The sequence below is a fragment of the Panthera leo genome, chromosome B3, assembly GCF_018350215.1.
Source record: "Panthera leo isolate Ple1 chromosome B3, P.leo_Ple1_pat1.1, whole genome shotgun sequence".
Lineage (NCBI taxonomy): Eukaryota > Metazoa > Chordata > Mammalia > Carnivora > Felidae > Panthera > Panthera leo.
The window spans coordinates 6,996,000-7,022,272 of NC_056684.1; the positions used below are offsets into that span (position 1 = coordinate 6,996,000).

At 44.3% G+C, this 26,273-nt stretch overlaps 1 protein-coding gene across 2 annotated transcripts in view; it reads left to right on the forward strand.

Annotated features, from left to right (window-relative positions):
* Positions 1 to 26,273, forward strand: part of DET1 (DET1 partner of COP1 E3 ubiquitin ligase) — a 92,485-nt gene that overhangs the window by 36,177 nt on the left and 30,035 nt on the right. Inside the window, exons 6-9 of one of the 2 annotated variants that reach the window (XM_042941048.1) lie at positions 4,160 to 5,252; positions 8,303 to 8,490; positions 17,144 to 17,335; positions 20,395 to 21,052. In XM_042941048.1, coding sequence (XP_042796982.1) covers positions 4,167 to 5,252; positions 8,303 to 8,490; positions 17,144 to 17,335; positions 20,395 to 20,584 — 1,656 coding nt within the window. In that variant the 5' untranslated portion in view covers positions 4,160 to 4,166 and the 3' untranslated portion in view covers positions 20,585 to 21,052. Of the gene's footprint in view, positions 1 to 4,159; positions 5,253 to 8,302; positions 8,491 to 17,143; positions 17,336 to 20,394; positions 21,053 to 26,273 lie in introns of those variants that run through there. The other variant, XR_006203334.1, reaches the window with a different exon arrangement.

Sequence of the window (26,273 nt, forward strand, 5' to 3'; positions counted from 1 at the left end):
TACAGAGAGGGAGAGAGAGACAGCACGCACGCTGAGGGAAGGAAATTCAGTGACGATTTCCTGTACGATTTGGAGCTGAAGCCAACAGGTCGTCAGCTCCACTCACCCCACCCCTTCACACCCATCACCCCAGTTACTGGTGTCTTTCTCTTAAAAAGACAAATCAGAGAGGGGCGCCTGGGTCGCTCAGTCAAGCATCTGACTTGGGCTGAGGTCATGATCTCGTGGTTTATGAGTTCAAGCCCCACATCGGGCTGTCTGCTGTCAGCATGGAGCCTGCTTCGGATCCTCTGTCCCCCTCTCTCTCTGCCTGTACCCCACTCGTTCTGTCTCTCAAAAAAAAAAAAAAATATATGTATATATATAAAAGACAAATCGGAGAATTTCAGATGGGACTATGCAAAGTGTATCCCAATTTTCTTAGAATTAAGCATCTGTTTTGCTTAATATGATCAGTGGCTCTTTCTTAGCTGAGCAACTTTAGTATGCACTTTATCCGACTCAGCAGTTCGTCTGTTAGATGGTGTCTGGTCCCTATTCCACCTGTTCCTGGGCCTCGTCTGCCTTTCTCATCCCGGTCTGGTCTCCCTCTGACTCCAACCCAGTCTTAGGTTGGCAGGATTGCCCTCGGCAGGGATTGAGTGAGGCAGTTTTGTATGCTGTTTGGTATTTTAAAATGCTTCAACCTTAATACTGTGTTTTTAAGGCTGAATCAGAATAGCCACATCAATAATGTTACTGTTACAAGGAGTAGCTGTGTGTGACTTAATACCGTATTGTTGTCAGCTGTGGAGGATTTTGCTCACTTGATCATGCCAAGGGTCTTTGAGAAAACTTATGAGATTGCTTTTAAACTCCCACCGGCTTCTTCCAAGCATCTGTTATTAAGTTTGTATCTTATTGGCCGTGCGCATTCTGTAACTGATTGTGTTTTCCTTTTTGCTCTGGCTGCTGAGAAAATTAGGGCCAAATGAGACGGTTGGCAGTGCTGCAGGTCCGTGTGGTGTGCCTTTCTGCGTACGTCTGGCTTCGTCTTATTGTCCTACCTTAGTTTTCTCTTCACAATTATTTTCTGATTAAAAATTCTGAGTACAGGTAATACTTTGAATATATGTAGTCTTTAAAGAATGACAGTACAGTGAGTGCTGATTTAGGAAAAAAATGTAACCTTGGAGTTGCCAGTGTGTCCCAACCCATATCCAGTTTCTTACTTTTCTCAGGTAACCACTGTTCTAATTTTGTAATACCTTTGCTTTTGATATTTGTGTTCCATATCTATTGATGGCTTTTATTTATTTATTTATTTTTAAATTTTTTTTATATCAGACAAAATAGATTTTATTTTTATTTTTTTTTCAATATATGAAGTGTATTGTCAAATTGGTTTCCATGCAACACCCAGTGCTCATCCCAAAAGGTGCCCTCCTCAATACCCATCTTTAAATTTTTTTTTAATGTTTATTTTATTTTTGAGACAGAGACAGAGCATGAATGGGGGAGGGCAGAGAGAGAGGGAGACACAGAATCGGAAGCAGGCTCCAGGCTCTGAGCCATCAGCCCAGAGCCTGACGCGGGGCTCGAACTCACGGACCGTGAGATCGTGACCTGAGCTGAAGTCGGACGCTTAACCGACTGAGCCACCCAGGTGCCCCTATTGATGGCTTTTAAACTAGAAATTGTTTGAAGCTTATGTAAAGAGAAACACACAAAATACTCTGCTGCTTGCTGTTTTCATTCATCATTGTGTTCTGAGATTCCTTTAGGTTGTTATGTGTAGCTAACATTAATTAGCTAAGCATTAATTTATTGCTTCATGAGATTCCACTGCATGAATATGCCTGGAAGAATTTATCTAGTCTTCTGTTGCTGGGCATTTGGAGTGTCGTCAGTTTGTGCTATTTCTAACGGTCCTGCTGCAGACATTCTTGTTATTTACGTGCAGATATTTCTCTAGATCAGGGTTTCTCATCCTTAGCACTATTGACCTCTTGGTCCAAGTGTGGGGGGCCGGCCTGTTTACTTGGCAGCATCCCTGGCTTCTGTTTGGTGGACACTCATAACACCCCTCCTTCCCAAGTTAGGACAACCAACCATTGTCCCCAGATGCTCCCGTTGCTCCAGTGAGGAACCAGTGCCCAAGATCAGTGGTTGGCAGACTTTTTCTGCAAGGGGTCAGATAGTAAGTAATTCAGTCTTGTGGGCCCAGTGGTCTTTGGTCTCAACTAATCATCTATGCCTCTGTGGGACAAAAGCAGCCATAGGTAACCTGTAAATAAATGGGTATGGCTGTGTCCCAATAAAATTTTACTTAAAAACAGGCAGGCAGACTAGATTTGGCCTGAGGGCATTATGCGCTCTCTTGCTGTAATCTAGATCAGTAGGGAATATATTTTATATCCTCACCCAGTGCGTGTAACTCATATGTATAATTGAAACAAAAGTTTCATGAAATCGTACTTACCCTTACTGTATGTGGTACAGTTCGGTGTTTTCTGTTTTTGTTCCACTTTTTAAAATGTCTGGTATATCCACTAAATTTATTTCAAAGCCTCATCAATGAGTTGTGACTAACAGTTTGAGAAATTTAGTTTGCTCAGTCATAGAGATACGCACATCTTTCACTGGACCAGATAGTATCTATACTTATGTACAGCATTTCAGATCCCTTTTAGAAGGAGGCAGGGTATAAATAAATACCACACTGTGTATATGTTTTTATTTCTAAAATATAGATTAGGTCAGTCACTCCTGGTTAAAACCCACAATAGCTGGTGTGGCATTGGTGTGGCCTGGCGTGACGTGTGAAGTGTTTTCTAGTCTGCCTCCAGTCTGCTTTTCTAAGCTTCTCTTTTATTACTCACTCTGTGCTTCCTGGGCTCTAATCACTTGGAATCTCTCTTCCCAAATGTATCACGCCTCTCTCCTTCCAAGTGTATTTCATCCAAGTGAACGCTCCTCTTTTACTTTGCCTTGTGAATTCTTTACCCTGCAGGGCCCATTTTGAATGTTGTTCCATGCATTCATTTAACCTACTTGTGAGCACTTGCTGTGCCTCGGGTTCTGCCCCAGGTGGTGGTGGGGATTCAGCAAGGAATTGGGCAGGGTACCTGGGGTCTTGTGTGTGGTGACAGATACTAAAAAGGTAAACAAGATAATTTTAAAAAGTGAGAAGGGCTGAAGAAAACAAAATAGGGTGAAATGACGGTGTGGATGGGAAGGTAGGGAGAATCCGAGAAGTTGCTCTTTTAGCTGAGATTTGAATGGTGACACAGAGGCATCTCAGCGCTTCAGAAACTTTATGCTTCCTTCCGGCTTCCACAGTTTCCCAAGGAATCCACAGATGATTGCCTTGTTCCCCTCCAGACAATATATCATTTATCTGGTTGCTTGCAAGATTTCTACTTTGTGTTTCCGTTTTTAAGTTTGACTGTGATGGGTCTGGGCATAGATTTCTTTGTGTTTATCACGCTTGGGAACTTCTGAATCTTGAGTTTACATCTGTGAGGGTTTGCTTTCGGATTCTCTATTGTATTCCATTGGTGTATTTGTCTGTCTTTATGCTGGTACCACACTTAAAAAAAAATTACTTTGGCCTTGTAATATGTTTTGAAATCAGGAAGTCTGAGTCTTCCAACTTTGTTCTTTCACAAAATTGTTTTGGCTGTTTGGGGTGCCTTGAGATCACTTGTGCATTTTAGGATGAATTTTTCTATTTTTGCAAAAAACGCCATTGGGATTTTGATAGGGATGCATTGTGTTTATACATTGCTTTGGGTAGTATGGACATCTTAACAGCCCAGTAAATAGATTTCTTTAATGAATGTGCACTGAATGTGGCTGTTAACACTGAACAACTCTGATGTAGTTCTAGGTTTATTCTCTTGAATATTCCCAACATCTAAGCGTGCTTTGCAGGTGTTCCTAGTGAATCAGGTCCTTCCCTCAAACCTGTTTTTAGACTCAGAAATGTTGGGACCACTTTCTGACTCTAATCTGAGAAGGAGAAGTGCTGATCACTGTCATCTTGGGAGTTCCTGGGTCCAGGGCATAAGGAGGAAAAGCTTTGACTTTCTATACTTCTGTACTTTCTATACCTTTCTATATTTGTATTTCGGCCAATTTTGTTTTGTTTTCGTGACTTCTTCACTTTTCCGTGCAGAGATGTGATGATGGATCATCATGTTTCCACCATCAAACCTCGAAGGATCCAGAACCAAAATGTCATTCACCGCCTGGAACGCCGGCGGATCAGCTCGGGCAAGGCAGGCACCCACTGGCATCAGGTCCGAGTATTCCACCAGAATGTCTTCCCCAACTTCACGGTCGTCAATGTTGAAAAGCCTCCTTGTTTCTTGCGTAAATTCTCACCTGATGGACGCTACTTTATTGCTTTCTCTTCAGACCAGACGTCCCTCGAGATCTATGAGTACCAGGGCTGCCAGGCAGCCGAGGACCTACTGCAGGGCTATGAGGGGGAGATCCTGTCCAACGGCAATGACCAGCGGTCGGTCAGCATCCGCGGCCGGCTCTTTGAACGCTTCTTCGTCCTGCTGCACATCACCAACGTGGCCGCCAACGGTGAGCACCTGAACCGGGAGTGCAGCCTCTTCACTGACGACTGTCGCTGTGTCATCGTGGGCTCAGCTGCCTACCTCCCGGATGAGCCGCATCCTCCTTTTTACGAGGTGTACCGCAACAGTGAGTCCGTGACCCCCAACCCCCGGTCCCCTCTGGAGGACTATTCCCTCCACATCATTGACCTTCACACCGGCCGCCTGTGTGATACGCGCACCTTCAAGTGTGATAAAGTGGTCCTGTCGCACAACCAGGGGCTGTACCTGTACAAAAACATCCTGGCCATCTTGTCAGTGCAGCAGCAGACCATCCACGTCTTCCAGGTGACCCCTGAAGGCACTTTCATCGACGTGAGGACCATCGGCCGCTTCTGCTACGAGGATGACCTCCTCACCGTGTCAGCTGTCTTCCCTGAGGTGCAGCGGGACAGCCAGACGGGCATGGCCAGTCCTTTCCGAGATCCCTTCATCAACTCCCTCAAACACCGGCTGCTGGTGTACTTGTGGCGCCGGGCGGAGCAGGACGGGAGTGCGATGGCCAAGAGGCGCTTCTTCCAGTACTTTGACCAGCTGCGCCAGCTGCGCATGTGGAAGATGCAGCTTCTGGATGAAAACCACCTGTTTATCAAGTACACTAGTGAGGACGTGGTCACCCTGCGGGTCACGGATCCATCACAGGTATGCGGTGCTCTCCTGCTCTTTGCTCCTCCCATCCCCTTGGGAAGATGGGAACATTTCTGTCTTTGCCTATAGCCAGCCTCTCCGAGATTGGCATTTCATGTAGTCTTGAGTTTTGGTTTTCCTAGGCCTCAAACTCAAAACAACTCCACTTTTCTCTGGCCACGTGTATTCATTTGGACAAACGGAAGCTAAATCTCAAGCCATTGGCATGTGGATAGTCAACTCTGTCATTATTACCCTGATTCTTCTGCAGAGCATTTTCAGTACCCCTGAGATAGAAGCCCAAATGCTACAGGGTTGAAGTTTGGACTGCCTGTGGATAATCCTGCCTTGATTTTGTGAGGCTGTGATTAGTGGTCTGACTGCTTTAGTTCTAGGAATGAGAATGAGCCCACCATACCAGAAACATTTTCTAAAAATTTAGCCTCTCTTTCCTGCCCAGATGGTTAATGTCAATATACTTCTTCATAAAGCCTTTAGAAGGTAACTAATAGGTAAGCTCATCTGGCAGTTAAGTTTTATGACTTTACTCTGACCTTGCCCATGCATAGATTGTAGGGCAGTGAAAAGATTAAAAGGAAGCCAGAGTTTCTTATCCCCCAAGTGAATCATCAGGACTTCAAGTATTAGGGTTTTTCACTTTGGATAAAAGATCTCTTTAGGGGAGATAGCTATTTCTCAGATGGGAATAAAATGGTGTTAAGGGCACAGAAACCTGTCAGACTCTTGGGTTGAAACACCATGTTGAAATTCAAGGTATTTTGGGCATTTCTCTTTGAGAGGCTCTCCACTTTAGTGTTGATCAAGTAAGATACCTACCTTTCTATACCTTTGCCCCTCTGTTCTATTTCCAGAATCTCTCCTTAGATAGGAGTTTGGGAATTGAGAATAGAGAGCAAACCAGTAAACCACAAAGGGGGCTGAGTCTGGTATCTCCCACTGACTTGCAGTTGCTTCTGTCATAGGAGAGACCGTGTAGGGCATTGTTTCCTGAGACCTTACCAGGCATCCGTGGTAAAATGTCTTCCAGTATTTTTCTTCTGAATCATAGCCTGTGTATTCTTCAAGGTGGCGGGGAGGGGGAGCGGTGAGTAATAACGGTTGGATGTTACTTTTTCTGGATTCTTCTTCTTCCCTATTAATGATGAAGTCACCCGTTTAGCCATCACGAAGGAGCATCTAGTGTATCTTATGTGTCATCGGGGGTTGGTAGTGAAGCCCTTGACTTCTGTACCCTTCTGTCTTGTATTTCCCAGTCTGCCCTGGAGGCAAGCCTAGTAAAGGTTTGTGTAATTTTTTTTTTTTTAATTTTTTTTTAAATTTTTTTTTTTCAACGTTTTTTATTTATTTTTGGGACAGAGCGAGACAGAGCATGAACGGGGGAGGGGCAGAGAGAGAGGGAGACACAGAATCGGAAACAGGCTCCAGGCTCTGAGCCATCAGCCCAGAGCCTGACGCGGGGCTCGAACTCACGGACCGCGAGATCGTGACCTGGCTGAAGTCGGACGCTTAACCGACTGCGCCACCCAGGCGCCCCTGTAATTTTATATTCATATAATTGTGATGGATCCTGGTGAAGTCCTGAAATGATCCAAATGTTGTCCACGTATATAGAAAGGACATGACTCAATCTTTTATTTAGGTTTGAGCTATAATTACCTTTTTCTTTTGGAAGGACTAAGTCATCTGTGGTAGCTGCATTTGAGATTATCCTTCTTCCCTTTGCTAAAAAACATGACCTACTTATTTCCGGTAGCTGTAAGAAATTGTAGCTAGAATCAGTACTGGAGCTCGGTGTTTTGCTGACAGAGGTTGTAACTTTAAACCCAATTTGCCCTAGTTGTCCTCCCACCTCCTTCCCCAGTTTAATTTGATAGGTTTCAATAAAGTTAATGAGTAAAAGGCACATGTACACACAAAGCCTTGCTAATATTATGGGTATTATTCTCAGGTTACCCTCCAACCTCTTTAATTTACAGCCGTATTTAATTTCCAGGTGACCGAAAAAGTCATGTAATGAAAGCTCTGGAAGGACTAATGACTAGTAAAACAGGTGGGCCACGTGGCTCCAGGAATTGGTGATGGAGACTTAAAGTCAGTCATAGGAGGGGGAGTACTAATCCTAATGTTCTGAAAACTTCTAGAGTCCTGTTGGAAGCCTGCAGATTGATTCACACTGCCACATTCATTGTGACAAAACCCAGGGATTCCTGGAGCTTCCTTGTTAGGCAGAGCAGAGAGCACTGGTTGTTTAAAGGAAGAGGGCCTGTCCTCCAGAGGCCCATTCAGAGAAAGCAGTAACCCTGCCACCTGTGGCATTTGAATGCTTTTCAGATGTCCCCTCTGATCTTAATTGCTACAGATCTCAAATGTGTCTTACAAATGCTCTTGGCTGAAAGAACATTTGTGAAGGAAGAAACGGAAAACGCGACTCTGATTTTCCATTTGTTCAGTGGCAGTTCCCTGCTTGGTGACAACTTGCCTGGGCAGTTTTGGGACACAGTGTACTTAAGGTGTCTCTCTGCATGTTAGAAATCTTAAGAGGGAAAATAAATGCCCCTGAATTGAACTTTCAACTGTACGTATACAAGAGAAAATAATTTGCCAACAGGCAGCTACAGGCTACCAATTACTTTCTCAGCAGGAGGGAGAATTAAATCTGGCATTTTAAAAAAGTGCTTTTTATTTCAGGGTGGGTTGGAGAGCAAGTCAGGAATAATTACTAGGAAGGAAAAATGTTGAATTTGCAGTCTTAAATGAAAGATTGAAAACCTTTCTACACACATACGCGGGCCAGCTCAGTAATTCTAGCAGTAGATCCAGTGGTAAATCCCGCGACACTGGCCATGACTGATGGCCCTGGACTGATCAAGTCCACCGAGGCCTCCTCCTTTCCCAGAACCACATGCAACCACGTTGTTGTGCTAGTGCAGGAGTGGAAGGGTTCGCTTGTTTTCCTTGGGTAGTTTGAATTTTCAGCCAAGTGAGAAGTTTCCAAGGCATGGCCTCATACCCGCTGTCTCAAAGCTCTCTCTGTTCTTCTGCAGGCATCTTTCTTTGTGGTGTACAATATGGTGACAACAGAGGTGATTGCTGTGTTTGAGAATACATCCGATGAGCTTTTAGAGCTCTTTGAGAACTTCTGTGACCTCTTCCGTAACGCCACCCTGCACAGTGAAGTCCAATTTCCCTGCTCAGCTTCTAGCAACAATTTCGCAAGGCAGATCCAGCGCCGGTAAGCTCTTTCAGGCTTAATAGGCTTAATCTCTCTAGACAATTCACTGGTGTTAGGCCAGTAGTTGCTTCCTCCAAAAAACTCTTCCTGTATTCTCTCCGCCCACCTTGGTTTGGTTAGGTCTGCCTGTGGTAAACCCTTGGGTCACCCTGACCTTTTCCTTTCTGTCTCCCAGCACCTGTGGAATTACTAGTACACTGTCCGTGATTCCTCCCAGACTGTATGTGAGCTACGGAAAGATAGAGACTGTGTCTTTACTATTTATTGCTGTGTTCTCATGAATACGTTTATTATATGTATTGCATTTAAGTATTTGTGGAGTGATACGACTTAAGGAAATAATTTTAAAACTTCTGGTTAAACAGGATACGATGTGTTGAACACATGCATTTATCTCTGCTTCATCCCCAAATCCTATTAAAGTGACAAAAAGAAGTAAAAGGTGTAACTTTAACAAAAACAAAGAGAATGGGAAAGGAGAGACATTAGAGGCAGGAGATGATTGGCTACGGGATAGGAATCAGTGTTGGGAGCTGAGAAGCTAACTGATGAGTGGTAACTGACTTGACACACTTCAGAGAACAGAAACAAGACTGCAGAGCTTAGCCATCAAGAAACAAGTTGCCTTGCACCAGAGAACTCTGGAAAGGGTCAGAGAATTGGAGGCCCTGGGTACCTCTGAAGATACCTGTAATGTGGGCTTAAACTCAGAGGATTGGGTGAAGTTCTTGCAAGGAGCAATCAGAGGGCTCCTGGTGGCTCAGTCGGGTAAGCGTCCTACTCTTGGTTTAGGCTCAGGTCATGATCTCACGGTGCATGAGATTGAGCCTCACGTTGGGCTCTGTGCTGACAGTGTGGAGCCTGCTTGGGATTCTCTTTCCTTGTTTCTCTGCCCCTCATCTGCTTGTGTGTGCTCTCTCTCCCTCAAAATAAATAAGTAAACTTAAAAAAAAATTAAAAAAAAAAAAAAAAAAAGGAGCAATCAGGCCCTTTAGCCCCTTTCTCTAAGCCTACTTAGCCAACTGACTGTGTCTTCTCCACCTCCGCAGAAGGCTGGAGGTTCAGTCTCCTGAGAAACTGAACCATGTAGGCCCTGGTTTCATGTTCATGAGGCATAGCTGAGAGTAGGGATGAGATTGTCATGCTAAAAACAAGAATTGAATGAAAGCCAACAAACTGAAAGGTAAGATATGACAGACAGGCTTATACTCCTTATGCAGGAGATTAGAGATTTTTCACTAGGGAAACTGACCAACCCAAAGAAGAGACCTTCAGATACTGACATTTATAAACACCTAGGTCACCCTAAATTAATACCCCCCCCCCCCCCCCCCCCCCCCATCATCAGACAGGGTTTTCTCTGAACCAGAGCTTCCGGTATAATTATCTGAGTACAACATTATTGTGAAATGAATGGTTACTCTGGGCCAAGGGCCCAAGCTGAATCCTACTCTAGTCAGTGCCTCATTGGATGCCACTTTAAATTGCTCCCCCAACCTTAGCCACTTAGGGAAAAGATCTGCTTTAGGTTTCAAGATAGATCACACTGGAGTGAACAGAAGAATCAGAATAAGCATTACTGCCACTAGGAAAAAGGAGCAGAGTAGGTACATTAATGCAGTGGCATCATCTTTATATAAAAGGATAGTAATCAACTAGAAATGGGTATTGGTTTTCAGACAGCTAACTTGCCTTTTCCTTTTTCTCTGGTTCACACAAATTTTCTGCCTTCTAAGCATTTCTGTTCAGTTATGGAAGGATATTTGGAGACAGAATGTGGCTCAGATTGTGCTTTTTTCTTTTTGGAACAAATTTCCTTCTTTTAAAATTAACTTTAAAATTAGGCAGATCATTATCAACTAATTACAAAGCTGGGTACAGCTGGCTGAGTGAAAACATCAAAAGAAGTCACTAGAAAGAAGGTAAACTCCCATGAGGGCAGGGATTTTTGTCTGTTTCATTCACTGCCATATCCATAGCACCTAGGCCAGTGTCTTTCATGTGGGAGAAGCTCATTAGGTATTTGTTGAGTGAATGAAGTCACCCAGTAATTAGAGGAAGCTATGTTTTGTTTGTTTGTTTTTTTTAATTATTTCAGAATGCATCTGGAATTAAGTGAAATTTTAAGAAGTCCCGGGAGAAATAAAGTTTGAAGAGAAAGGTGGTGTTCTAGCTTTGTGATTCTCAAAATGTTGGATCATACCACCAAAAGATTTTGAACAACTGTAGATGTCCTTACATATTAATTTTTAAGTTGATCTTAACATTTTTTTGCTATTAAATTTGAATAATTGCAGAAGATGCAATTTTCAGTGTATATTAAATATTCGTTTTTAAAAATATTATAAGCTTTTTCCCCCCATCTTTATTGAGATACAATTAGCATATAACATCGTATACGTTTATGGTGTATAACGTAACACTTTTGAACATAGCCAGGGAAACCTAGTTGCAATAGTAATTTGGTGTTAGGATTTGATATAAAAAGTAGAGAGCAAGTTATTCCCATACTGTTTGAAATTTCGCATTGTTTCTTCTTGTCTTCAAATTCGTATTTGTATCCTAATATAACATTTTATATGAATTGTATCCTAATAGATCCTAATATATATTCCTAATAGATCCTAATATATTTTGTTAGCCATCTTATCATGCTTTGCTGCATTGAAAGTACAATGTGTATATAAATTGGAATTATTTTTCATTTCTTGTGAACACATGACTCTAAATGCTCAATTTTACAGTCTCCAGTAATCTTTTGGTAAAAAATAAGTGAAAGTGGATCCATTATAGGTTAGAGCAAATGTTCAAGAAAAACAGGAGGTGGGGCGCCTGGGTGGCTTAGTAGGTTAAGCACTGGACTTCGGCTCAGGTCATGATCTCACAGTTCGTGAGTTTGAGCCCCATGTTGGGCTCTGTGCTGACAGCTCAGAGCCTGGAGTCTGCTTTGGATTCTGCGTCTCCTTCTCTTGCTGTGCCCCTCTCTCATTTATGTTCTGTCTCTCTTTCTCTCAATAAATAAAAAAACATTAAAAAAAAAAAAAGAAAAAAAGGAGGGGAACACTGAGGATCATGAGTCACTTAAGGAAAATCTTTAGACCAAAATAAAACAGTAAAGAATAAAGGAGCAGTATTGCAATCACTGAAATCATTGAAGCTATAAAAAAGGAAACATTCCTAAAACAGAAATTTAAACTTTGTTAGGTATAGTTGAGAGAGGAGAATAAACAGATAAAAGTAGGAAAATGGGAGAGAAACGATGAAAAGGAATTACAGAATTTGCCCAGGAGGCCCAACATCTGGTTATTTGCAGAGGGTGGGTGGAGAAAATGAAGAGAGGAAATAGTGTAAGACAGTTTCCCAGTAGTGAAGACAGTTTCCCAACTCCCAGGTTGGCAGGACCTTTCAGTGATGTGCTGGGGCTGGCTTGTACTGGCTCACGAGGGCCAGTTGTTAAACATGGCAGGAATTTTTTGCAAGCTATTGCTAAACGTGGTGATTATTAAAAATTAGTTATTTCCTCACTATTTTACTATTATTTATGGTCTTGAGTGTATTTGTGTCTATCTCCTCTGTGTGGTGAAAATACTGTATATTCTCTCTCTCTCTCTCTCTCTCTATATATATATATATATATATACACTCTGTACTGAAAATCTGCTGCTGCTCATCTTTCGACAATGCCACATTCAGTGATGTCACGTTGGTACCTTGAAACTGACCACAGCAGTAGGATTTACAGCACAGAAATTGGCAAGCGCTGCAAATCATGGCTTCTTTCCCCAGATAAATACTTCTTAAGTCTTTATTAGTGTATCACCAGCTCCACCAAGTACCCAATGGAAAAAAGACCTGTATGGAGGCATACCATCATGAAAATTTGGAACATTGAGGCCAAAGAGAAAATTGTAAAAACTTTCAGAAAGAACATACATTTCACATGTTAAAAAATAAGTTAGCAGAATGGTATTGCGTTTATCAATAATAACACCGAAAGCTTGAAGCCATTAAAATCATGCCTTCAGAAGTCTGTGGAAAAAAATGATACCGAGTCTAGAATTTTCTATCCAGTAGGGTGGAACAAAGATTTTTTCAGACATGTAAGTTCTTGAAAGATTACTTCTCATGTACCTTTTCTAAGGAAGCTTTTGGAAGATGTGTTTTCCACATAAAACACAAAAGTATGGTACAGGAAATAGTCTGAAACCAGAGAGAAGCAAAGAGCACTCTGATGATGATGGTAAAAGGGAAGTTCTGGGGGTGGCAGAACACCAGGTGGGCCAGCTGGAGGCAGGAGGGTGGAGGGTTCCAAGAGGCAAGTGTCCAGGGCAAGATTGTAATTGTTAGGAGGTCTGGTGGGTTTGAGTGGATCAAGAAGAGATTGTTAGCTCTGTTCCAGTAGACTTGTCATTGTGGGCCTCACGAGGGTGATAGCTGAGCAGAGCTTTTGAAGGAGGTCCGGGAGCAGGCCATGTGGATACTGGGGGGCACATTATCCCCAAAAAAGGTAGTATAGTTCTGAAGGTCCTGAGGTGGGTCTCATGCATTTGAGGAACACCGGGGAGGCCAGAGTGGCTGGGCTGGGGTGAGAAGAAGCCCAGTAGTTGGAGACGTGGTCAGAGGTGGGGCCAGACACCTGAGGCTGTTCTGAGGCTTTGGCTGTAATAACTGTAGATGAGATTGTGTAGCATTTGAGCAGAGGAGTGACACATTCTCACTTGTTATTTTACCAGGGTCACTCTGGCTGCTGTGTTGGCAATGGACTGTAGGAGGGTGGGGTAGAAGCAGGGACACCAGTTAGGAGACTGGTGCAAGGATTCGCTAAATATGTTTCCTGCCACAGGGAATATATATTTATATATTTACGCACCTAGAAGCATGCCTGGCGTATACTAGGCTGTTGGTAATTATCTGTTGATTGAATAACATTGGCTTGGATCAGGGTGGGAACAGTTAACCCTTGAACAACTTGGGTTTGAACTGCATGGGTCCACTTACATGTGGACTGTTCACAGTAAATACAGAACTGTAAATGTATTTTCCTCATGATTTATTTTCTTAATAACATTTTCTTTTCTCTAGCTTATTTTATTGTAAGAATACAGTTTATAACACGTGTAACATACAAAATATGTGTTAATCTCCTGTTTGTTTCCTGCTGGTAAGGCTTCCAGTCTGCGGTAGGCTATTAAGTTTTTGAGGAGTCAAAAGTTGCATGCAGAGTTCTGACTGTGGGAGAGGTTGGTATTCCTGACCCTGTGATGTTCATGGGTCAGCTGTAATTGTGTGCTCAACGTATTTTGAAAATAGAACCCTGAAGATTAGTGGAGGATGGGGTTTGGGCCGTGGAAAGAGCAAAGTCAAAGACGATTGTTAACGTTTTTGTCTTGCAAAAGAGAGTTACTCTCAAACTGTGATGGTGAAGCTGTGGGTGAGGTTCAGGGGAGAAGGTTGGAGGTTCTGTAAGTGGAGAGGTCTGGTAGTTTCTCAGGAAGAAGTGTCAGATGCTTCTGCCAGGGCAGGTCTGTCTCTCCTGAGAGATAAATCATCTACTGGAGTTAGCAGCATGGAGGTCATCAGTGAACTCCATGAGAGTGGCTTCAGTGGGATGGTGGGGAAAGCCTCTCTGGGGTGGGTTTAAGGAAGAGTGGGAAGAGAAGGCTTGGAGACAGTACCGTAAGAAGTGTTCTGAGAGTTTTGTTGTCAGGGAGGGCTGGAAGATGGTGCCTGCACTGGAGAGGGTGAGTGGTGGTGCTTTTATTATTTTGTGACTGAGAGGGGGGGAAATGGCGTGTTTGTGTGCAGATGAGACTGTGTAGCTGGGGGGGAGCTCACGGTTTAGGAAAAGGTGGGGAGGAATTGATGTCGCATATGAGAGGCGATGGGACCTAGTGCCCAAGCGGGGAGATTGGTCTCACACCGCAGCACAGACAGTAGTATAGTGCAGATCGCCGATGGGGGCCTCACAAAGTTCTCTTCTCCTTGCTTCTGTTTGTCGGAACAAAGCAGGAGATGCCGTTTGGTGAGGGTGGGCCTGGTGGAGGTACGAAATAGGCATCAGAGGGAGTGGGAGGGCTGGCTGGACCGGGGACTGCAGCCTGAGTGCCTGCAGCAGGAGGGCCCCACGACGTTCATGGTTATACATTTAAGCGAGCGTTGTATGTTTCCCTCCAGCCGTGGAGAACACCGAGCAGATACAGGCATGGAACGGGCAGAGTTGAGCTTAACTAGGGCTGTAGGTTTTCCAGGGAAGTGCCACCAAGCAAGAGAAGGCAGAGTTGTGGAGGATGAGTGCAGTGGATTAAGTGTGGAACTGAAGCATGGCCTGAGGAAAGAGAGAGGACACAGGATATGATCAAGGTGTAGCGTGACAAAAACTGGTAGAATCAGTGGACTGTAGGTCTAGGGAGTAGAGGGAATGGGCTGGAAAGATAGGAGAGGAGGAGGCTGGAGAGAGTGGTGCCTCACCCTGATGTTACAGAGAGGTCGCAGTCATGGGTAATGGTGAGACTGAGGATGTAGTACCTCGGAATGAGGGCTGAGGCAGAGAGGAGGTTCAGGAACCAGGGGGGCCATGGTGCTGGAAGGATCATCTCTACGAATTTGGAAATCCCCACGAACTGAGAGAGGCATAACTGGACAGAGTGACGGTGAGCCAGGATTTAAACGCTGCAAGTTGTCACGGGGATGACGGCTTCATCTTTCTGTCCGTGGGGAGCGTGGCGAGTGGAGGTGGTGGTGCCGCTGGAAAAGCACTGCTTTCACCGTGGGCCGGCCCCCGTCACTGGGAGCCAGTGAGCCAGGCAAGGCCGTGGTGCGGGTTGTGAGAGGTCATGCTGGATCTTGGCTGACAAGGAGCTGAAAACGATGATTCCTGCTCCTTCAAAAGGAAAGAAATAAGTTCTCTTTGGCCCAAGACTTAATTTTATGACTTACACTGAGGTGGTGAAAATTACTGTCAAGAAGAGTAACGGAAAAGCAGTATTGATAGCTAGGCTCATAAACGAGGTGTTAATGTGCATCTAGAATCACAGGTTAATGGTGAAGACAAAATACAGAACCCATCTCATCAATCTTTCTGGTCTCCTCAAAGTCAGGAACGTTTAAGTTTTTAAATTTGTTTTATTTGGTTTTCATGCCATTAATTTCAGGGATGAGGTATCATATTTTGTCCCTGGACTAAATTATTTTCCCTTTGTATTTTAAACCATATGATATACTTTGATGTAGAGATTAAAGAAATACATACTGATGGTTGACATTCTTTCTGAGAAACTGTAGGAAAGTGAAAAAGAATAAAAACAAAATGTGATTACACAGGCACAATTATTTTGACATATTTCTACCAGTCTGATTTTTTTTTTAATGTTTATTTTCGATAGAGAGACAGAAGGTGAGTGGGAGAAGGGCAGACAGAGAGGGAGACACAAAATCCGAAGCAGGCTCCAGGCTCTGAGCTGTCAGCACAGAGCCTGACACGGGGCTCGACCCACGAGATCATGACCTGAGCCGAAGTCGGATACTCAACCGACTGAGCCACCCAGGCACCCCCACCACCAGTCTGATTTTTAGGACTAATTTTTTTCTCTGTTTTTTTTTTTTTTTAATCATACTGTGTAGACAGAGCGTAGCCTGTTTCTTTTACTTACCATTATGATAAATGTTTCCACTGTTACTATGCAGTCTTTGAAAATTACGGTTTTCCATTAGGTTCTTAATTTTCTGTCAATTTATTGCTATCATCAGCAATGCTTTATTAAAGGGGCAGAGAGATTTTTCTAAGTATGGGATTGCTTCCTTAGGGTAAATTTCCACAAGAAGAGAAATGCTTGGTCAAAGGGTATTAAATTTGGTATTCATTACAAGTGTGAGAAATTGCCCCATGGTTGTTGTTATTAAAAATAAGTGAGATGTGCGACTGTGTCCGCGTTAAAGTTCTTCAGACGCTGGTGTTTCTGCAGGAGCACAGGTAGCTAGCTTGTAAACTTTGAACACAGAACGAGTAGTTCGTCCAAGGTTTTTTTTGTTTTGCTTTAATGTTTATTATTTTTGAGAGAGAGAGACAGAGAGCAAGCAGGGCAGGGGCAGAGAGAGAGGGAGACACGGAATGGGAAGCAGGCTCCAGGCTCTGAGCTGTCAGCACAGAGCTCGACATGGGGCTCGAACTCACAGACCGAGAGATCATGACCTGAGCCGAAGTTGGCTGCTTAACTGACTGAGCCACCTGGCCCCCCCAGAGTTTTGATGGAAGGTTGGCTTATAACTGATCCCAAGGAGAGTCACAGAGAGGCCGCTCTGTTCTACAGGGTTCTTTGCTCTCTAGAACTCTTGATGCAAACCTAGGCTATTATCTGGGGGAAGTAGAATTGAATGGAAGTGCTGTCACAGAGTAGTCACACTCCTTTTAAACTTGTTTGGAAAGTCTTTGTTAACTCTTCTAATGTAATTTAATGTTCCTATTGCGAATTTTTTTCTGTTTCTGAGAATATTTGTAGCCCGGCCGACTGGGGATGTGTGAGAGCTCTGACTTCCTGCATTACCTAGATTTCTGTGTACAGAATGAGTTGTTTTTAGATATGTTTTATCAGCTTAAAATCCAAGGCAGCTTGTTGTGTCCACTAACACAGCCTTCCTCACTGGTGCTTTATTTTAGGTTTAAAGACACTATCGTAAACGCCAAGTACGGAGGGCACACGGAGGCAGTACGCCGGCTGCTGGGGCAGCTCCCCATCAGTGCCCAGTCTTACAGCGGTAGCCCCTACCTTGATTTGTCTCTCTTCAGCTACGACGACAAGTGGGTGTCCGTCATGGAGCGACCCAAGACTTGTGGAGATCACCCTATCAGGTACACCATCACTGTAGCCTCAGGGCTACGGGTGGCCCGCCCCCTCTCTCTTCTTCTTGGACATCATTTCACTGTGACTATGTCCGCTTGTACTCATGGCTTCAGTTGGAGGGACAGGCTGTTTCTGTAATGTGGTGAGTGCTTTTGATCATGTATGTACTAGTCTCAGTAGTTCTGCCCTTTGCTTCTCCTGAAAACATCCAATTCAGATGAGTTTTTGTTCCCTTTTGAAGGCATCCAGGGTATAAAACCACATGCCATTTCATAATAGCAGTAGGTTGAGACTTTCTAAATTTATTTCACTCAAATCATTTTATCTCCCATGTTATCTAGTAGAAAAGCCAGCAGAGATAGTTTGGGGAACAGGCAGGTTTTGGAGAAACTCCGGCTTCCTCACTTGAAGAAATTCTGGAATGTTGATACTGTATTGTTGCTAGAAACTTGAGACTGACCTCTTACAGGCAGTCCCTCCCTCACAAATGTCCTCTTCACAGAACCCCCCCCCCCCCCCTTCTCTCCGTTGGGAGCTTGTGTTGTTCTGTGTGATGTATTGGGTACTAGGGAGAGGATTGGGCACCACCGCCACCCGTGAGGTTATTTCGGGGGAGGTATGTTCTGGAACCCTGGGCTGGAGAGTGGAAGCTCTTTTTCACGTAGAAACATAGAAACAGTGGTAGCTGGTATTTCACAGTCCGGCTTCATTGTGTATTAAAGAGGCCTGTGTAACATATGCTGTACGATTAATCACCATTCATGGCGTTTCCTTTGGGAAATTTCAGTCAGTTTCCAAAAAACAGTTAACCTTTTTTTTTTAATTGCAGAACGTTTTAAACATAAAAGCGGAAGAGTGTAATGAACCTGCATGCACCCACCACCCAGTCTTTTTTTTTTTTTTTTTTTTTTTTTTTTTTTTTTTTTTGCCCACCACCCAGTCTTAACAGTTGCCATCCCATCCCATGGTCAGTGTTGCTTTGTCTTTCCACCACCACCACTCCCCCTCGCCCCAAATGCCACTCTTGATATGATGAAGCAAATCCCAGATTTCATAGCATTTTGCTCATATATATTTTAGTAATGTCTAAAAGAGAAAGACTTACAAAAATACAACCTCAGTACCATTATTCTGTCTTAAGAAAATTATCAAAAATTTATTAAGACCACCCAATACCTAGTTTTCACATTTCCCTGTTGTCTTGTAAATATTCTTTTATGGTTCCACGTGTTCCCATCAGGATCTAAACAGGGTTCATACATTGTATTTGGTCGCTTCTCCCTTAAGTCCGTTTTATTCTATATGTTCCGCTTCCTTCCTCTTTTCCTTGCAGTGAAATTGTTGAAGAAACCATGTTGCTTGTCCTGTAGTGTTTCCCACATTCTGAAGTTTGCTCACCGCATCCCTGGAGTAGTATTTACTATTTTTCTCAGTCTCTCATATTTCCTGTAAACTGGTAATTAGATTTAGAAGCTCAGACAACTGGCTTTGCTTACAGGCCCTTTGTGTGTTGGGGACTATGTGGGTGAGGTGAATGTGGTTTTCACGCATAAAAGCATATCGTGGGCCTCATTTGATATTGTCAACTAGTGTGAGATACACTCCCCTCCTTTCTGACCTGCCTCTGATTTGAAAAGATTAACCTAAGTGACAAATTTGGAAATGGCTATTGCCCCTGACTCCAGGGTTTTTTCACTTATTTTTAACTTAAAATGAGAAATGTAAGGATATTAGAGGCACTGGAAGAGGAAATGCTGTGACTTGAACACCTGTATTGTGTATTCCAGTCTCGTCTTTGTCGTTCTGCAGGTTTGCACGTGCCAAGTTGTCATCCTGGTTAACGTAATACTTTGTAGTCGGCTTGTATTTTATAAATGTTTTTCTGTGTTGTTACATAGTCCTCCGAATAGCAGTCCTGATGACAGCATATTGTTCCCTCAGTTAGATGCACCGCAGTTGATTTAACTCTTCCCCTGTTGCTGAGCCTTTATTCTCGGTCTGCATTTTTACATTAGAGCTTTGATAGAGTAGCCGTCTTTATTCACATCACTATTAACTTCATTTGGATTAAATTCTGAGGATAGAAATTCTTGGAAATGGGATTATGAGTATCTTTATGGGTACATATGTTTGTTTTCCAAAAGGGAAATTACAGAGCTCTCTATTTCAGAGCTCTCATTTTTCTGGAACTTACCCTAATTCAGCCCCAACCCCCCTGAACATCTCTAGTTCCTGATTCCAGAGGACACTTACTTTGCATATGGGAAAATGTATTTAAGTATGGGGATGAATGGAATTATTCGATGAAAAATGTCAGACTAGTTAGTATTTTGTTTTTGGGTGTGAAAAAGAAGAACCTTTCAAAAGAGTTTGTTCTTAACAACTCAAATATGGGTCTAGATCTACACTGTCCTATATCGGAGCCACTAGCTGCATGTGGCTGTTAAGCATTTAAGATGTGACTAGTCCAAGTCGACATGTGCTCAAGTGTCACACATCAGATTTCAAAGACTTAATACAAAAAAAAAGAATGAAATAGCTCATTAATATTTTTTTACATGAATTATAGGTTGAAATGATAGTATTTTGGATGCCAATATTGGGTTAAACAGAATATTTTATTAAAATTAATTTCACCTTTCTCTTTTTACCTTTTTTAAATGTGGCTACTTGGAAATTTAAAAGTGTACACGTGGCTTGCATTTCATTTCTAGCTCTGGTCTAGATACTCTTGGGGCAGCGTGTCTGGAAAAGAGGAGGCTGGAGTTAAGGCTGTAACTAAGGGTTATCTTGGGAAAGAGAAAGGAGCCAGTGACTCAGGACAGCACAGTAAAATTCACAGTGACCCCGCGCATACAACGAGCAGCTCAGACAAAACGAGCAGCTCAGACAAAACGAGCAGCTCAGACAAAGGTGGTTTCGCAATTCTGATACCCTGAGGCTGATGTAAGAGGAGATCCCGTGAGTAAGATTGAGTTAGAGTTGCCGCGTTCCCGTGCTGAGCGGATTGCAAAGTGGTGGTGAATATCTCTGTACCATCCTCTCTTTCTCTCCTTGTTCTGTTTAGGTTCTATGCCCGGGACTCTGGTCTGCTCAAGTTTGAGATCCAGGCAGGCTTACTGGGCCGCCCCATCAACCACACAGTGCGGCGCCTTGTTGCATTCACCTTTCACCCTTTTGAGCCTTTTGCTATTTCCGTGCAGAGGACTAATGCCGAGTACGTTGTCAACTTCCACATGCGACACTGCTGCACGTAGGTGCCTCACCAGAGCCCCGTTACCTGGTCTTCCGAAACGTTGCCCCCTTCTTGTCTCAGTGGACTCTGAAGCAAAAGCTCCTGCCTACCGGCTTTGTTGGTTCCAGATGGTTATACCTCAGTTGGGGAGAGCCGGAGAGAGGAGCGAGGGTGGCCCAGCCAAATGGAACTTTTATCGTATCCAACTACTGATTGATTGCAAGTCCTCTGGTCCTTTCCCTGTGGGAATGCCCAGCATTAATTAAGTCCGGTTAGTTTTTGTTCTTTTTTGCATTTTATTGCTATTTGAAGATGACAGCATTACACCTTTCCCCCCTTCATGTCCATTCTTTGGCGTTATGGTATGCGGTCTGAAGTGGGTACATCTTTGCTCACGGGAACTGTGTCCATCTTTCCATGTAGCCGACAGCAGGGCTATCTTTATATAAAGAAAACACAAATAAAGCCTTGGTATTTTCTTACTTAAATATATCCTGTTTGCTGACTGCCTTCTGTCCCGGTCTCACCGAATACTTTTTACATTTGTGGTTCCAGGAGGGACTGTGAAAGGGACTGGAGGCCATGGCTCCAGCAGCTGCCCTGGGGAGAGCGGAGTGGTATGTGCCAGCACGGAAGACCGTTATCTGTCAGGATTGTCGTCTTCCCTGGGGTTTTGTCCTGGTAGTCGTTACAGCTGGAGGGGCCGGGCATAAATGCACATTGTCATGTGGAAGCACGCTCCCATCTGCACGGTCTGTGTCATGCAGGTGGAAGAGTGATCCGTTCTCTGGGGCTGTAGCGGATACAGACACTGTGTGGCACGCACGGCAGTTGGGTCGTGAGAGCTGGCAGGCTCCACGTGTCCCTAAAGAGATCAGACTGACTGCTCCTGGATGGCCCGGCTGTCACAGCTCCTCTGAACACCTGCTGGCCCCCAGCCAGCCTCCTCCTGTGCGGTCTCAGCCGGTGTCCTCCGGCGGGCTCGTGAGGCTGCTTCTGTCTCATCCGCACAGCGTATCCCCCGCTTATGAAGTCAGCTTGTTTGGTAGCACCTGACTTTGACAGCAGCTTGAAATGTTGGATTTCAGAGCAGGTTGTGGAGTCACGGATGCGAACAGATGGATTCCGTATCCCTCCGCCATCCAGATCGACCTCCCTTGGGAACATAACCAATGTGATAGGAGATACAGAGTCCCACCACAAACAGTTCAGCTAATTTCCTCATCCTCAGTATCGAACGGCTGCATTCATTCTCATTCAGCGTGCAGCACAGGATTTGAGCGCCAGCCATGGGTCGGGTAGATGCCGTGCTGAGATCTGGCGGATGAGACAGATAGACCAATAAAGAGAATTATAATGCAGAATGGCAGAAGCCCCAGTAGTGGTTCTCTGGGAACAGTGGAGAAGGATGAAGGAGAGGTGGAGGAGGAGAGCCATACTGGGGAAGGGACATTGGAGCCGGACAAACGGGAGTCTGTTGTGTGGACCAGGGCAGGGGACGTTTCGAGGAGAGAGCCAGCACGCACAAAGGCGCGGAAGCGTGAACAGGGTTGTCAGGGCCGTGGAATGGTAACGAACATGGCTGCGGCACAGGCTGAGGGGAGGCCAGGGGAGTGTGACCGAATCATGAAGAGAAGTCTTGTGTGTGGTGTTAGGGGTTGTGCGGTGGAAGACGTGATCCAGATTTCACAAAGACTGTCTTTAGCAGTCTGGAAGATGATTTGGAGGCGGGCCGACAAGCCAGTGGTGGTAATCCGGAGGAGAAGAGGAGGGTTTGAATGACCTCACTGGGCTTCTGGAAGGATGAAATACTGAGGCATTCTCCTAGATTCTTCGTAGGTCATGACAAAATCAGGATCCCAAAGCAGTCACACGTTTGTGGGGACTCAACCAACCTTCCGTGGTTGAAGCCCTTCACCTGCAGCTTTCTTCTGTGCCAGGTTGCTTGCACTGTACCTGAGGGACTGGGGAGCGTGGAGTCACTCGGGCCGCAGTGGGAATCCCCGCCCTTCTGCCCATTAGGTCTGTGACCCTGGGCGGTGTCCTAGCCTTTCTGAAGCTTAATGTGTACTTCCTGTCGCCTTACTCCTCCATTCTCCTGGTCATATCTTCTATCTTCCATCTCGTCTAACTCCCCAAGCAATTCTCATACGCTTTCCTGCTCTGCTTACTCTCCCACTCGCTGAAATTGCCGTTTGACACCATTCCTCTTCCAAAGCCCACCTTCCTTTTCTCCCTGATCACCTTGCCACCCGCTTCCAGACGGAAGCGGAAACAATCACGTGGGGGAATTGCCTTATCTTTCTTTCACCATATCAACCCCATGACTTGTGTCTATGTTCCTTGCCTGCTTTTCCTCCGGAGCCCAGAACCCTTGCTTCCCTAAAAGGCCAACTCCTCCCCGTGCTCACTGAATCCTGTCTCTTCTAGACTTCTCAACTTCTTCACTCCTGCAATTATTCTTTACTGTATCTTCCTCTTGATAGGTCATTTCTACTAGCACATTAGATACACTCTAGGAAGTTCTTTTTTTCTTTTATCTTTTTTTAAAGATTTTATTTTTAAGTAATCTCTCCACCCGACAAGGGGCTTGAACGCACAGCACTGAGATCAAGAGTTGCATGATCTACTGACTGAGCCAGCCAGGCACCCTTACGATCTTCTTTATCTTTTTTTTTTTTTTTTTTTTTAATGTATATTTATTTTTGAGAGAGAGAGAGAGAGAGAGACAGAGTGCAAGAAAGGGAGGGGCATAGGGAGGGGGAGAGAGGGAGAGAGAGGGAGACACAGGATCTGAAGCAGGTTTCAGGCTCTGAGCTGTCAGCACAGAGTCCAATGTGGGACTCGAACTCACGGACCGTGAGATCATGACCTGAGCCGAAGTCAGACTATCAACCTACTGAGCCACCCAGGGGCCGCAGATCTTTTTTCTTTAAAACCTCCTGCTTTGGCCTCTTCTCCCCCTTCAGTTACTGCCCACCTCTCTGTTACCCTTCACAGAAAAACTTCTCAAAAGAGTTGTTTAAATTAAATGTTTTCACCCCACCACGTCCTATTTTTCCTCAGCCCACTCCAGATGGGTTTTAGTCCCCCCTCCACTGACACGGTACTTGTCCCAGCCACCAGGGACTCCATGTTGCCCGTTCACACACCTCTCATCCCTTTTGTGCTCAGCAGCCCGACATCGGGCATAATTCATTTCTTTCTCTGTCAGGAAGCACTTGCTTTTCTTGGTTTCCGGGACAGTACGAGTTTCTGGTTTTCTTCCTGCCTTGCTGATGGTTGCTCGTTGGTCCCCTTTGCCGGCTTCTCGGCTCTACCTTTAGATGCTAGAGTGCCCCAGCCCTTGGCCTTGGATTCTCTCCTCATTTCCTCTGTATACCATTTCTTTAATTGATTTTGTCCATTTCCCTGGTTTTATATTCTAGCTATATGCTGATGATTCGCAAAATTATAACCCCAGCCCTGATGCCTTCCTGGACCTCCAAATTCATATATCCCATGGCTTACCTGGCATCTTCATTTGAATATCTAATAGGCATTTCAAAACCAGCATCTCCAAAACTGGGCTCTTGAGTCTCACTCCCCACCTCTAACCCATTGTTTTCCTCCCAGAGTTTCCAGATGGCTTCAGCGTTTACCCATTTACTGCAGGTAATAACTTAGGAACTATTTCCAGTTTTCCTTTTTTCCAGCCCCCCCCTCTCCCCATAGCGCCCACATATCTGACTTTGCCTTACCAACCGTGGTGATCCCTTACTCCATGTTAGTGACTAGAACTAGGTCAAGACCAGCTGGCAGAAGGGGTTAGTTTACGAATGTCGTGTGACTTCTGTCAGGTCAATGATACTGTAAGGTAGAGGTTTCTGGAACTGTGGGGGAAACATTTCTCTTTTGAAAATGTCTGTGAGGAACCATGTGGCCCACAGTTCCACAACCCACCACCCAATGATCCTATTCAAAAAGAATCAGCCAGGGGTGCCTGGGACGTTCAGTCGGTTAAGTGTCCCACTTCGGCTGAGGTCATGATCTTGTGGCCTGTGAGTTCAAGCCCCACATGGGGCTCTGTGCTGACAGCTCGGAGCCTGGAGCCTGCTTTGGATTCTGTATCTCCCTTTGTCTCTGCCCCTCCCCTGCTCATGCTCGCTCTCTCTCTCTCTCTCTCTCTCTCAAAAATAAACAAATGGTAAAAACAAATTAAAAAAAAAAAATTCCTTGAGGAGGGAGCTGAACTGGATGGCAGAGTAGAGAGGAAAGAACCCGGATCGTAGATAACGTAGTTGGTTGGCTGGATCACTCAACCGTATAACCCATCCTACATCTGGGTTTCCGGTTCTGGGAGACAATAAGCTTCCATACTGTTTAAGCCACTTTGAATTGATTTGTTGTTGTTGTTGTTGTTGTTGTTGTTTCTTATAATTGAAAGCAAATTAATAGATGCAAAGAGAAAGGCAGGTCCTCTGTGGAAAGAGTCAGGAAATTCCTGCTGGCTGGGTATCTTATTAGGTTGGGTTTGAAAAGGCCCAGTTATGACTCCTGTTCTCTGATTTCAGTAAGATTCCTGGCTCTCTGATAGCCCCCTTCAGCCATACCTGTACTGGCCTGGGTGTTTCTTATAGCTAAAAGGATGTAACTAAAATGAGCGATAAAGCACTGAGCTCATTGAGCACTTGAGCCATATGAAGTTCACAACCCCTGTGTGTTTATATTAACTTTGTTTCTAAAGGATTTTAGGCTCCTCTCAGTAAATTCTAGTGCCTTCTTTCTATAGATATCCAGTGAACTTCAAGAATCTTTGGAGAATCAAGCTCTTTGGAACCAAAAATGTTTAAGAAAAGCAGACTTCAGGGGATTTATCTTTCAGATCTAAATTCTTGCCTGGATCTCTCTTCTCATCCCTATTCTGCAGGGGCTGATGTGTCAATGATCAGGGCCAAGCCGTTCTGGGCCTTTGAGAGAAAGGCTCCATTTAAATTTAGTCTCTTTCATTCAGAGTCCTTGTAGAGAAGCACAGTATTAAATCAGTGAAAAGCCTAAATTAGATAATTTTTAAAAGAACGGTAGCTTCATTATTTTTCAAGTACACAGAGTAACTGCATCTCAGCCATGAAGTGTTCCTTTGTAGAAACCCTTGGAGACTTTTCTTAATGAATGGATTATAATTATTGGTAATCAGCATAACGGTTCTCTGCAATACGTGCTTCGAAAGGAATTGAGCATATTAAATGATTTTGATGTTCCAGAGGGCAATTTTGTTTACAACATCAATCTGCTCAGTGTATACCCTTTATAGCTATAACCCTCTGTTGTTTAAAAAAAGAAAAAAAAGCAAAGAAAGGAAAAATTCTGAAGACTCTCTCCATCATACAACATTTGATTACCAGAGGCAGAAATAACATGGGAGGATAGAGAGATGCATAGTAGGACTCATTCTTTACCCACGTTGTCCTGACAGAACTATGGGAACAGGTCAGGCTTATGAGTAGGGCCTGTCCCTGTCACCTGCTAGCTCTGTATCCTTGGGCTTGCTTGATAATAAGAATTTTACCGAGTTTCAGTTTCTCTGTAAAATGGGGTAACGTCTGCTCGGCAGGGCTGATGTGAGCAGTAAATGAGTATTAGTTGAAGCTCTTCATACAGGAAGTAGCCAATAAATCCTAGCTTCCATTCTCTCCCTAGATTTCCTGGCCTGTGGGGGAGGCTCCCCCCGC